Here is a 14,660-nt window from a genome sequence, read left to right as displayed (position 1 = left end):
TCATTTTAAAGATAGAGATTTCCTTTTGCTTTTTGTTGTAGTTTGTTTATCTGCATCTCGGTATGAACTGTCTGTTGTCCGCGTTCCACTCCTTTCTACTTGCCAGTCTTCTGTTCTAACTCTGTTTCTCAAAACAATTCCTAAAGCGTTTGTTGACAAATTTTTAAGACAAATATTAATTATTAAAATTGGGTTTCTAAAAAAAGTTGAGGTATGTTCATTTATTTGTTCATTAGGTTTCTTCCAAGTTTTAGTTTGTTTTTTTAATCAGTCATTATTTCATTCACTTATTAATACAACTTTTGGTTCAGCCAGTCATTAATTTCTTGACCCATTCATTTGTTTTTCCATTTGTTATTTTTTTCACTCATTTGCCAACCGTGAAAATTTTGGAAAAAACACTCACTCACTCACTCACTCACTCACTCACTCACTCACTCACTCACTCACTCACTCACTCACTCACTCACTCACTCACTCACTCACTCACTCACTCACTCACTCACTCACTCACTCACTCACTCACTCACTCACTCACTCACTCACTCACTCACTCACTCACTCACTCACTCACTCACTCACTCACTCACTCACTCACTCACTCACTCACTCACTCACTCACTCGCTCACTCACAAACTCACTCACTCACTCACTCACTCACTCACTCACTCACTCACTCACTCACAAACTCACTCACCTACTCACTCACTCACTCATTCGGTCATTCATTTAGTAATCCATCCATTAATTCACGCCTGTGCTACTTTCAATCATTCATCGATCTCTTTCTCCCACAACTAATTTATTCCTTACCTCTTCAATTGTTGTTTATTTATTCAACCATTACATTAACCCCCTCTGTTCATTCATTCATTTGCTCCTTATTTACGTATTCATCTATTCGTCTATCTTCATCTGTCTTCGTCTCTTTCGTTCATCATTTGTTTGTCTCTCTACTTCCGTTTTTGTAGCCCTTCCATTTTTCATTCAATTGTCTTCTTTCCGCAAATCTAGCATTAAAATTTTGAAAATAATAATAGTCACTTACTGTGTGTGTGTGTGTGTGTGTGTGTGTGGTGTGTATATTTTTGAGTGTTTGTGGGAGTGTATATGTGTGTGTAAATGGTGTGTAAGAAGGTGTGTATATGTGTGATAGCGCGTGATTATATGTGCGTGAATGTATGTTTAAATATGTGTGTGTGTGTGTTTGCGTGCGTGCGTGTGTGTCTGTGTACTCAAATATATTATTAATGGAGCTTATACAACTTATAACCAAGAAAGGCAGCATTCAGCATAAAATACGAATTTTTTCAAACTGCACGATGTATAATCACTAATGTACAACCAGGCAGGCAAGCATTCATTTGTTTGTTTGAAATAATTATATAGCAACTATAAAAACAACTGCTATAATAATAATAATAATAATAATAATAATATTAATAATAATAATAATAATAATAATAATAATAATGATAATAATAATAAAAATAATAATAATAATAATATTAATAATGTGAACATATTTTATTTATCCAATCGACACAATGAAACTATAAGATATTAAGATAATAAATTGTAACTAAAATGTTAAATTGAGTAAAATAAAATAATCAATAGAATAAAAATAATCAAATGTACGATCCACCCATCCTCATTGCCAATGACAAGTGCATGGGTGTAAGTTATATTTAAAATAGCATTAGGCAATGTTTCTGCCACAATAAATTCCATATGACGAGCTGATAACACTGTTTATTAATTTAAAGTTGAATGGTATTGACCATGTAAATTTAAATATCGATAGATTAAAATTATTACATAAACCAATTGGCGACAATTCAAATGTATTAATTATTATAGAACAATCTTTATATTCTTTATTTAGATATGCATTTAAATTTTTATATTTTTGTTGTTTATATTGTTTCGATGAAATTAGATTAGTTTCATGACATATCGTCAGTTCTAATATTTCAATCTTATTACCCCTCAAAATGGCAATGTCTGGTCGTAGCGTGTTGAATAGGAGTGACATTGGACGAATGCCTTCCCTTTCCAAATCTGCAAACAAACAGCAATCGTTTGGAGCCTGTAACTTCAACTCGTCCATCATCAACGCCAGTACTTTATTATGTCTATCTGTGTATCTCTTCAGAGCCGATGTTGAACCAGTTAGACACTACATGCTTGTTCGTTTGTCGAACGTTACACAGTGGGCACAAGGGAGTTGTGGTTTTGCCCCATTTGACCAGATTTGAATTTGTGGGCAGTAGTTGAATTATGTATTTTCTCACAAATCTGTAATGTATCCTGGACATGTTGTCAACAATTTTCGACCAACAAGTTATCCGTGCCGGAGTAATAAGTTCGCCAATTGACCTGAGCACTGTACCTTGAGATTGAAGTTCGATGATGTGGTTGAGACATGACTTTACTCGGGATTCATCAAGGAGTTTGAGAGACTGCTTTAATGAGCCTGTTACTTTCAGCGAACTGTCAGGTTTGACAAAGTTTGAAGAGGTTTCGTGCCATAAGCATTTAATTTCTTCATTATCGCTGTTCTTTAAATAGCTGCGAACTTTCATTTTTGTTTTTTCTGCAGTGTCTCTTAGTGACATGATGTTATTACCCCCGAGTTTCATTGGTAGTGAAAGCATCTCCGCTACACATCCGCTGATCGGCATCGAGAGCCACTCCCTGACTTTACTTACGATCAGGTTATCTAAGTTGGACGATATCCATGTTGGCGAGAAATTATAGTTGCGGAGTTCAAATTGAATTTGTGTTGGAATGAAGTATCGTAGTATTTTTAGTTTCTGTTGCGGTCTGATGTCAAGGCCAGAGGTGGTCTCTAGCAGTTTGGTCAGTTTTGCTCTAACTTCCTTTTTGGCTCTTGTATCCTTACCTTCAAAATCATATAATCTACCTAAGTAGACAAAACTACTTCCAATTTCTATGTTTGGAATGACTTCATCATCAATTGTCAATCTCGGAGAGAATTGTTCGTAGGTCCCCTCTTTTTTCCTCATGCCAAATGAGTTGCATTTGTCGATTCTCATTTTCATTTTTGACCAATTGCACCACGCGTAATTCAAATCGATTAGTTTCTGGGCGCCTTCAGAACTGTGGGCGATAATCGCTGAGTCGTCAGCAAATTGGAGCCAAGATTTGGCTTTCAGTCCTGAAGTTGGGCCCCAGAAATAACCACAGTTAGTGTACTCTTTGGTTTCAAGGATTTTCATCAGCGGATGGAAACATAAATTAAAGAGTAGCGGAGAGCACGGATCACCCTGGAGGACACCTTTCTCGACCGGTAGTGTTGATGTTAATTTGTTGTTAATTGAAATGGTTATTGCATAATCTGAGTATATCGACATTATAATTGATTTAAACTGTTGAGGTACATGGTGAAATAATAGTATCGAGTCGATTAGAAAATGGCTGACTTCACCGAAAGCATTTTTCAAATCCAGCAAAGCCACTATAATCGTTCGCTGGTTTTTTCTGGCATCTTTTAACAAATGATTTAGCATCTGTGTATGCTCCGTAAGCCATCGACTTCAGGATAAAATCCTTTTTGGATGTTTATATTGATAAATTTATTTTTTTGAAGAAATTGGTATAATCTATTTTTTATAAATGTAGCTAAAACTTTATATAGAACGGGTTGTAGCGTTATGGGCCTAAAATTTCCCGGGTCGCTGGCGTCACCCTTTTTATAAATCAAGATAGTTAGGCCCTTTCTCCAGCAACTTGGAATCGTAGATGAGACCCAACATTTTGAGAGTAGTCTATGGAGATAAGTTTTGAGGATAGGACATCTTTTGAACATTATTATCGATATCTGATCTAGAGGGCATGGAGAGGCCCTGGATCGAATTTTGCGAATGATAGATGAAATTTCCTCATAAGTTGGCGGATTAACATTACCACTGAAGGACGGAGCCGGCAAGGATGGAATCCACTCAGGAATATTAAACTCTTCATTATCCTTCGACTTCATTACGTTGCCAAAGTGGCTACTACCCTTTTTGACGTCGAATAATGGAGGTAGCGATGTGGTTGGCGAGAATGTTTTTCTGCATGTTCTCCAGAAATTTTTTGACAGTTGACTAGATATATTTAATTGATCGTCACCCTTCGCCAACTTCGCCCCACGAAGTGTTGATCTAATTTGTTTGCTCAGATTTTTTATTTCGTTGTTGTAATTGTTGTTGTTGCGTCCGAGAGTTTTTAAGATTTTAAGTTTTTTCTTTAGTTTTTTGATTTTGGCGTTGACTGATGTTGAGACGATAGGTTTTTGTGTACCGTATGAGTCGGCGAAGTATTGATAGACTGTTTGTTGTAGATGCTGGGTGTAGCTGTCGATGTCGTCAATATTGTTGAGGAAATTGAGTTTATGGTGAAAATAGGCGTTGGCTTCCGTCCACTGCTGTTGAGTTTTAGGTAACTTAACGCCTGGGAGAGGATGTGGTGTTGTCGCTGGGGCAGATTTGTGTTGAAATGATCGTGGTTGGTTGATTGTCTTGTTGGTATTTTCAACCGAGCTAATAGCTTGTCGAGAATTGAACATTTTACAGGATATGTGATGCATTATAAGACCCTTTCTGCCTCGAAAATATCTACCGCAACAGCAAGACAACATACTTTCAAACTTATTAAACAAATTATTGTTATAATTATCATTATTTAAAATTGAAACATTATTTGAGCTGGTAACCAATTTATTGTTAATAGAGGTATTTTGAATTAAAACATTAATTGAGCCAGAATCAGAGTTATTTTTTGTTGAGATATTGTTAACCGAACTTGTATTAGAATTGTTGTTGTTTAATTCACTAGTTGCAGGTATCGTTCTATGTGCACAGCGCCAGGAGTGTTTATTTACATAACGATATTCTTTACAGCAATATGGGCATTTCGCCATATTTAAAATAAATATTTGTAGAAAATATAAAAATATACTTTAAAATTAAAATATTAAATGAAATAATGAATAAAATATACTGCCAGAATGCTCGTAATTTTTCCTACTATTACATGTCAATTTTAAATATATTAAAAACAATAAAACCATATTATTACAAATAAACAGTGAGCCATGTAAACACGACTCTCTTGTTCAGGTTGTATAATAATAATAATGACAACAATAATAATAGCAAATTTATTGATAATGATAGCATTAATTATGATAATAGACCTGGTCTCATTTGTATCGATGCCTAATTGATTTATTGAATGCACGCACACCATATCGACTGTACAGTTCTTTTGGTACGCTGACGTACAAATTGCACATTTGTCAGTCTGTCTGAACTGAACAAACATCTTTACGTTTTTCTGTAAATTTTTATGCGTTAAAAGGCTGTGTACGTGTGTTTGTGTGTGTATGTGTGTGTGGTGTGTGTATGTTTGTGGTGTTTGTGTGTGTATGGTGTGTGTGTATGTGTGTGGTGTGTGTGTGTTTGTGTGTGACAGTCAAGAAGAGCCAACTTCGTTATTTTACTGAGGGACTGAGGGACTAGTGGTACATTAGCTGTAGGGCTAAATTTAAAAAATGACCGGCGGCCCTACAAAAAAGAGTCCCCGCAAAAAATTTTTTAAAATTTTGACTACAACAAGTCAAACATTTTTAAAAGACTCAACTCTAAAAGCTGTCCACTGATTCAACAAATTATTCAGGGATCTCCATCCAATCCACCGTTGAACATGCAGCCTTCAAACAATCAAACCACAGCTTGAAATCAGTTGAACTGTATCTATAACAATCTCAGGTGGCTATGTTCAGTCCAGATACTTGGAAAAATATTAATAGAGGTTGTTACTCTTATGTTGTGTTATAAAAAAGTGAATTAACATATCTTTGGTTGTAACTGCATTCATTCATATACATGTAGACAGATTTTATGGCATGCAAATGCACATAAATTCAAACTTTTTGGTTATTTTTTTGTTTCTTTGAAATTTGTCAGTTTTGACTGTATTTTTTTTGGTTAGTTCAAACAGTTGAATAAAATGTGCTTTAAATATTATAGCTTTCAATTTGTGTACTTCAGCTAATTAATTTTCAAATGCTCTTATTTTCGGGAAGATTATAAAAGAAATTTCGATACAAGGTATGTTTGTATGTGTGGCTTGCTATCCCTCTTACATTGTTATGTTACTTTACAAATTGGTTTAGCAAAAGCCCTTAATGCTTTCTAATGCGGCTGTTGTTTTAAACCTTTTAAGGCAATTTTATAAGTCTTTGTAGAATTGTTGCAACTTCTTTAACCCACCTCCAACCTAATGCTCTTTTTGAAAAAACAATTTTCAAAATATAAAAAGAGTAATGTTTTATCATTAAAAATTGGTTGTAGGATTTAAAAAAATAAATGTAAGCCGACAAAAAAATGAGGTTACCTGATGATTTTTGCAAAAAAATTTCAATTAGTTTCATGCAATTCAATGTGTCAACGTTTTTGTTTGGCTCCTCCAATTCAATTTCAAAACTTGCATGTCTTTATGAGATAAGCATTCCTTAAATTACGATTATGAAAAATGAATTAGAAGATGATGAATAAATGATCAGAAAATCTTTTTTAAATTAAACAATTTTGTTCGAACAGTCTTGAACTGTGAGAAGAACAACTGACAATCAAAAAACAATACGAAAAATAAAAAAGAAATTGCACAAGACGAGTAAGTTAAGAACAGTCGATTTATTTGCATTAGAGAATTTTCGAGACAGACTACAGACGTCACGCAGCATGTCTCAACAACGACAACAGAAACAAGCAACAGGAATTTATACCTATCTTTGTGGAAATAAAAATTCAAAGTATTTGTAAGCATCTGGTCATGCATTACTTAAAAATGCCTGTAAAATTCCATCTTACGTTACTTCAGAATGCATACCTATTGAGAAGATGCATTGGAAACATCAAAGTAAATCATTAAAGAAACATGCATTGAATAGAAACAAAAATTAATCTCCACTAAAACTTCAACAAATCAAATTGTAACACCACCTAAAAAACTAATTCCGACCAAAAATTAATGGAAACAAATTGTAGCAACAATAATAAATAACGAAGGCATTGAACAACGGTGAAGTTATCAAGGTCTAATTGAGCAGCAAATGAAAGGTTTAACAGCTGACAAAAAAAAAATCCACATCCGAGTAAAAAAATGAAAACACAAAAATATACAAATCCAAAAAGAAATAACCCATTACAACAAAATTTGTGAGAGCGACAACATCAACAAACAGCACAAACAAACCCCAAACTAACGACCAGCCACAATGAAACTCAACACAAGACAACAAAACATTGCACAACACCACACAAAACAACAACAACACACCAACAAACAAAAATACAACAAACACAACAACAGCACCACACAACGCATCGCAACACAACAACAAACACAACACACAACAACAAACACAACTACACTCACCACCACAACACAACACACTACACAAAAAACAAACAGAACAACAACAATGCAACACACCACAACAACACATCACATCACCACAACAACTGCAAAAACAACACAACACCACGACAACAATAACAACAACAACACAACAAACTCAACAACAGGGCACAAGATGAACGAGCAGAAGCGATAAACAAACAGAATGAATAGAGGAACAATGGAAAAAGAGATTGGAGGGCTCGTGTGATTAATTCATACTTTTCAAGAACTTCTTCTATCGATGCAAAGATGGAATCGTTACATTTTTCACGGTTTTTGTTTACTAACTGTCACAGTGTAGTTGTTTATGTTGTTCAGTTTTTAATGTTGTCGTGTGCTTTTGTTGTTGTTTTTTATGTGGTAAGTGTTGTTTACAGTGCGTTTTTGTTGTTGCTGCTGTTGTGTTGTTGCGATATTTTGTTGATGTGTTGTTGTTATTCGATTTTTAATTAGTTATACACATTGAAATTTGTGGAAAAAATTCTGTTGAAAGAATTTTTGGCCGTGTCATCAGTGATGTGATGTTGTCTTTTTTCATGTCTTCATGAAGTTGTCTGTGATTTATTTTTCTTTAAAAAAATCATTATAGCCGACTGGTAAAAAGTTTGGCTGTGAATAACTATTTTGATATCTTTGCACTCGAGGTAAACAATTGTGGTTTGCATGATGTACGTGTGTGTGCGTGTGCATGATGTACGTGTGTGACTGTGTATACATGAGTGTATATGCAATTATGTATACGTGTGTGTCACAAAAAACAAACTGACAGTCAGACTGACAGACAGACAGACAGGCTGACAGACAGACAGACTGACATACAGACAGACTGACAGAGAGACTTAACAGACAAACAGACAGACAGACAAACAGACAAACAAACAAACTCAATCATTTGTTTTAGATTAACTTATTCATATATGGATAGACCTAGATTCAGTGGATTTAGGGTTGTTTAGTTGTTATCGTTGACTGAAATGAAGTTGCTATGGATCACATCGATCCAGTCGATATCATAATGTTGGGATACTGCGTGTGTGTGTTTGTGGATGTGTGTGAGTGTTGTGTGTGTTTGTGGATGTGTGTGAGTGTTGTGTGTGTTTGTGGATGTGTATGAGTGTGTGTGTGTGTAATGTTTTGTTTGTTTTGTTTTGTTGTTGATTTAATAAAGTCAATGCTATGTCGTACTGCACTAATATGTGTTTTATAATGTTGTTGTTATGTGTTTGTAGTATTTTTTCATTTTCACCACAATAACGCTGACGTAGTTTGTTAATGTTATCATTCTTATCGTGACGTCACAATGACGTGTTTCCTGCTCTTTGATTGATGAAGTTGCACTGCTAATCTCATTCATTGATGATCTTCACATTTTCTCCAACTGTTGAATCGATCGATATCGGCGAATACGAATCGAGCCGACGTGATGATTGAATCGGTTCCCTGTTACCGAATGTTACCAATGTTATTTGACGTTGGTTGTGCCTTTTTAGCACTTAACAATGGTGTGTTCATTTAGAATATTGCAACTGAATGTAGTATGTTAAGTGATTAATGATATTTGCAAGCTTTGTAGTGTGGTGAGGATGTGTGTTTGTGTGTGTGTGTGCATGCGTGTGTGTGTGTTTGTGTTTTTTGTTTTGTTCGTTTGTAAGCCAGTGTCGTTGCGGTTTCTTATGTTTTGGTAGGTTTTCTTACTTTACATTACGCTAATTTATTATAATATTAACTCTTAAAAAAGTGTAATGGAGGTTTTTGCATTATTTTTTGTTATCGAAATTTTGAATTGATAGATGAAAAACATCACAAAATCTTCGAATGAGATAAAATAGAAAAACGTTAACCATTTAAAATAGAAAAAAAAGAAACAAGACGCTCGCAAATTTATCAGGATCAAAATATTTATAACATTTAGTAAGAAGAACGATAGCTATCATAGCTGTTCATTCTTTTGTTGTTGTTGTTGTTGTTAAAGATGAATTGTTTCGCTGATTAGGCGTCAGTTTACTTTTAACCAAACATGACTTACCGATGCCGATTGTGTTGTGTTTGTTCATTCGTTCGTTCGTTCGTACGTTCGTTCGTTCGTACGTTCGTTCGTTCGCACGTTCGTTTGTTTGTCGGTTTTATTCCTTTGTGAGTGAATGATTTGCTAAAAGATTTTTTTGAAATTTTTCTTTTTTTTTATTTGCTTTACGATCTTATTTATTGCATTATTTTTGCAAACGTTGTTTATCTAAGTTTATGTTGCATTGTTATCACTTTAATATTAGTTACATTGAGTGAGGTATAGAGAAGAAAATGGCATTTTAATTTGTTACCAGTAAAAACGAATTAATTTACTTTTAAAAATAATTTCCTACTATAAAAAGCCCGCAAGTTACAAGTTATGAACAAAAATCTTCAATAAAATTTGCCCAACATTGTATACATGAGCATATATAAGAAAAAATTCAGCAAGTAATAAAAGTTCGAGTTAAAAACTAATCTGGCATACTATTTATAAAAAAAAGACATAAAAAGTTAATCCGCAAGTTGTTATATTTAATTGAAAAAAATTTAAGAATGGTTTTTAAAGTTATTAATAGCTGACCCATTAATCCGAGCTTTAATGAAGAAACGTCTGTAGAATTAAATCATTGGAGCATTGATGCTTTGATGCCTTCATCTGAAGTTGATCTTGTCATTCACTGGTAGTGATTACGTGATATTGTGGTTAACTGGTTAAGTGGCCATGTGATTATGTATTCATGTAATTACGTGCCCAATCCAAATTGGTGTATGTGATCATGTGGTCAACTAATCTCGAGATGAAATAGTTTTAAGATCTTTTTAAAAAATAAAACTCTGATGAAAGCAAAATATTTTTCAATATGCAAAACATAAAAAATAAACAATATCTTATATACAAACGAATCAATGTAAAATTAAGGAGAAAAAAGAGAAGTTATTAAGAAACTGAAGTGTCACTTTTTACATACAAAATAATCAATTGGATTAGGCCCAAAGACTCATATATAAATTTAAAAAAATTCTGATTTAGAAATGATATGTGATGATGTGATTGTGTGATGATGTGAGTGCGCGATTGCGTTACATCTTACGTTCAATGGGTTGGAGTGTTTTTACTCAGTTCTTATTATCAAGCAACTGTTTATTTTTAGGCTTCCTATCTATCACATTTGTTGTTCGTAATGTCGAAGATGAATGGAACGGTTTGATGATGTTTGTGTTGTGTTGATGATGTTATTGTTGTTGTTGTGTGTATTAGTGTTGTTTGGCTTATGTAGTTGACGTTTGTGTTGATGTTATTGATATTGCTAATGTTTTTGTCAGTTTCGGTGTATTTATTAATGTTATCGTTTATGTGTTGTTGCCTTGGTTTTTAACATGTTGATGACATCATTGTTGCTGTTGTTGTTCGGTTGTTGTTGTTGTTTTTAAAAGTGTGTAAATGTTTTTGTGTCGGTGTTGATGTTTCAGTTTAGTAGATTGACAAGTTGTCTATTTTGTTTTACTGACTAATTTAACAGTTCGTCAATGAAAGCCTATTTGGAAAGATTTGACTGAATGGCGTTTTGACACACTGATGAATGAATGTATGAGTTAAATGTTAACTCAGTTTTAATGTATTTTCTATTAATCACACAAACTCAAAACATTTTTACGCTGATAAACACGGAAGAAAGATCTTCACGAACTACATGTAAATATAACAAACCGCCCTACTGAAACAACTGACTGAAGTGAATTTATTAATGAGTTGCTTCTCGGTCTGATTAATGATACCATTATTATTCACACTTAGAATCTCCATTTGTCTTCCGTGGAAATTTATTCCGTCAAATTGAATCGGAATGGGAATTTTTTTAAACTCACTTATCAACACCTAACTGCACATTTGTTTTCTGCCTGTGTTTATTTCCGGAACATTTGTAAGCCAGGTTAATTAATTTTAAACTTTAAATGTATTTGTGTGATTTGTGTTGTGTGTTGTGTTGTGTGTGAGTGAGTAAAAGTGTGTGTGTGTGTGTGTGTGTATGTGTACATTAGTGTACCTTATTTGAATTTTTTAAAATTAATTGTATGAAAAATTATTTAAATTATAGGAAAATAAATCAATAAAAACCAAAACATATTCCCATATGTATGTATTATATATGTATGTGTGTGTGTGTGTGTATAGATAGTTACCAGTATATTAAGGCAATGTTGTATTTGTCTAATTGATCTTTTTTCGTTCCCAAGGTAGCATCCCGCTGTTTCCATTGTTACACACACACACGCACACACACACACACACCACACACACACACACACACACGTGCATGCCATAACAAACAAACAAAAAAAAGTGTGTGTGTGTGTGTGTGTATGTGCAACAATGCCGTGCCACAAAACACAAACACACGGATACTTGCAGACACACACACACACACACACACACACACAAGTGCATGCCCTAACAAACAAAAAAAGTGTGTGAGTGTGTTTGTACAACAATGCCTTGCCACAAAACACAAACACACGGATACTTGCAGACACACACACACACACACATACAGACACACACTAACTCACACTCACTTACACACACAATCACACATAGATAGCATGCAGAGTTGCTGGCAGACAACGAACAATACAACAATCACGAAATGACAGTAGCTCAAAACCAAACATCTGATGTTTCACATGCACTTGGTAGCCGTGTTCCATAGGAGCGTCGTTGTTTGTTGTTGCTCGTCTTGTTGTTTATATTGTTGATGTTGTTTGTGTTGTTTCTTGTGCTGATGTTGTTTGTGTTGTTGCTTGTGTTAATGTTGTTTGTGTTGTTGCTTGTATATTTGTTGCTTTGAATTGCCGTTGTCGTTTCGTTGTCGTTTTTGTTGTTAATTCGTTGCTTTGTAGTTAGTTTAATGACGCTTTTGTTACTCTTGTTGTTACATTGTGATCGATCTCATGGTCTTGTGTGAATGGTGGTTACTCTTTGTTTCTTAGCTTCACGACACCCTCCACGCTTTACTTCTTTTTTTGTTTTAATTTAACGTCAATTAGTTGTTTTAATTTGATTATTAAGGTACATTTTTATCTTTAGTTATCTCTCTCTCTCTCTCTCTCTCTCTCTCTCTCTCTCTCTCCTTTTCTCTCTCTTTCTCTTTCTCTCTCTTCATGCATGCAAAAAACAAAATAAAACTAACACACACATATGGATGTTCACATTCAAACACACTTCATGCCCACTCACACGCACACATCGGCACAAACATACACACACACACACACACACACAAACATGTACAAGATATAAATAATAGGACAGATGTTAAGTTTCTTTTTATTTGATTTAAACGGTCACAACAACAACAACAACAACGACAATAATAGTGATAACAACAACAACAATAATAATAATGACATCATTGATAGAGAATAGTTGTAAAGAAAAAAAAACATGCAAACAAGTAAATGAACAACAATTTGTTGAATTGAAACCAACATGAACAGTTTCAACAAAAATGTCACCAAGAATAAACCTCCATCGTTATAAATGACATTGCTAGCAATAAAACAACAACAAAATTACAGCAAATACAACTACACCAACAACTAACCAGCAACAACACATCCACACCTCCAACAACACCTCCACCACCACCAACAACACCTCCATCACCACCACCAACGACATCAGTACCAGTCCAACAACAACAACACCAACAACAAAAAACCAACAGCAAAATGAACAAAGACGATGTGATGAGTCAATGAAGCTCGTTAATAGAAGGTCCATACCGTTCAAACTGTCATTTCGACTCTTTGATCTTTTGTTCTTCAACACACGTTCGAACGCGGCTTTCTTTCTTTCGTCCTGTCTTTCTTTCTTTCTTTCTTTCTCTCTTTCTTCTTTGTTCTCTCGTTCATCCGACGGTTCACAAGTTTTAAAAACGTTCATTCCAACTTTATATTGTGAACAGAAGACTGGACACTGGCTGGGGCGAGGTGATGCTAGTTGGTCACCTCATGACCGCTTCACATCTTTCTCTCATCATTCTTTAAACATTTCTAACATCGTTCATTATTTAATTTTTTAGTTAATTCATTCATTCGTTCATTCATTCATTCATTCGTTCATTCATTCGTTCATTCGTTCATTCGTTCATTCGTTTGTTCGTTCGTTCATTCATTAATTCATTAATTCATTCATTCATATATTTATTCAGTCATTCATTCATTTATTTTTTCAGTCATTCAGTCATTCATTCCTTCATACATTCTTTTTTTCAATAGCTTCTTTTAACGTTTATATAATCCACGATTCATGTCTGTTTAAATAACTATTCACCTCTCTACCTACCTACCTGCCTGCCTACCTACCAACCTACCTACCTACCTACCTACATACCTACCTACCTACCTACCTACCTATCTACCTACCTACCTACCTACCTACCTACCTACCTACCTACCTACCTACCTACCTACCTACCTACCTACCTTGCTGCCTACCTACCTACCTACCTACCTACCTACCTACCTACCTACCTACCTATCTACCTACCTACCTAGGAAACAGCTTGATTTACAGTGCATCCATATGTTGACTAAACATTACCACCAAAATATTCAATATAATAATTATAATGATTAATAAGACAAAGAAATATAAGTTTGCTTAAAAGAAGAGTAGTAATAGTGATAAGAATAATCAATAATAATAGTTATCCACACACACACACACACACACACACGCACGCACGCACATGTACACACACAGTTCTTTTGCAGCTTTTAAACAAAATACTTTTCCCAGTCTTTGACATTAATTACTCGCTCACTCTCCCAACATCCACTCTCCACTGCCAACAATCAATATATTAATACCCACAATCAAAACGCCTCATTAATTATTTCCAGTCATTCGCACAGAAACTCGCAAGCACACGAATACAAACACACACATACAAACATACACATACACACCCATACAAACACACACATACACACCCATACCAACACACACATACACACGCCTACAAACACGCAAGTACACACGCATACAAGCACGCACATGAACACGCATACAAACACACACAGACACATACATTTAAACATACACACGCACATACAAACACGGACACATACCCAATACAAATAAATGTAACACAAAAAAACACTGGCAAAC

General features: G+C 34.6%; 1 protein-coding gene across 1 annotated transcript; it reads right to left on the bottom strand.

Annotated features, from left to right (window-relative positions):
• HELRODRAFT_169046 (hypothetical protein) lies at positions 1–4,931 on the bottom strand (the record flags this gene model as incomplete). Its single annotated transcript, XM_009014880.1, has 3 exons — positions 1–140; positions 959–1,048; positions 3,758–4,931. 3 exons carry the CDS (start codon positions 4,929–4,931, stop codon positions 1–3), a joined length of 1,404 nt encoding a protein of 467 aa, XP_009013128.1.
• Positions 4,932–14,660: the final 9,729 nt, after the last annotated feature.

The sequence above is a fragment of the Helobdella robusta genome, assembly GCF_000326865.2.
Source record: "Helobdella robusta unplaced genomic scaffold HELROscaffold_14, whole genome shotgun sequence".
Classification (NCBI taxonomy): Eukaryota; Metazoa; Annelida; class Clitellata; order Rhynchobdellida; family Glossiphoniidae; genus Helobdella; species Helobdella robusta.
This window is presented reverse-complemented; position numbering and strand designations above follow the sequence as displayed.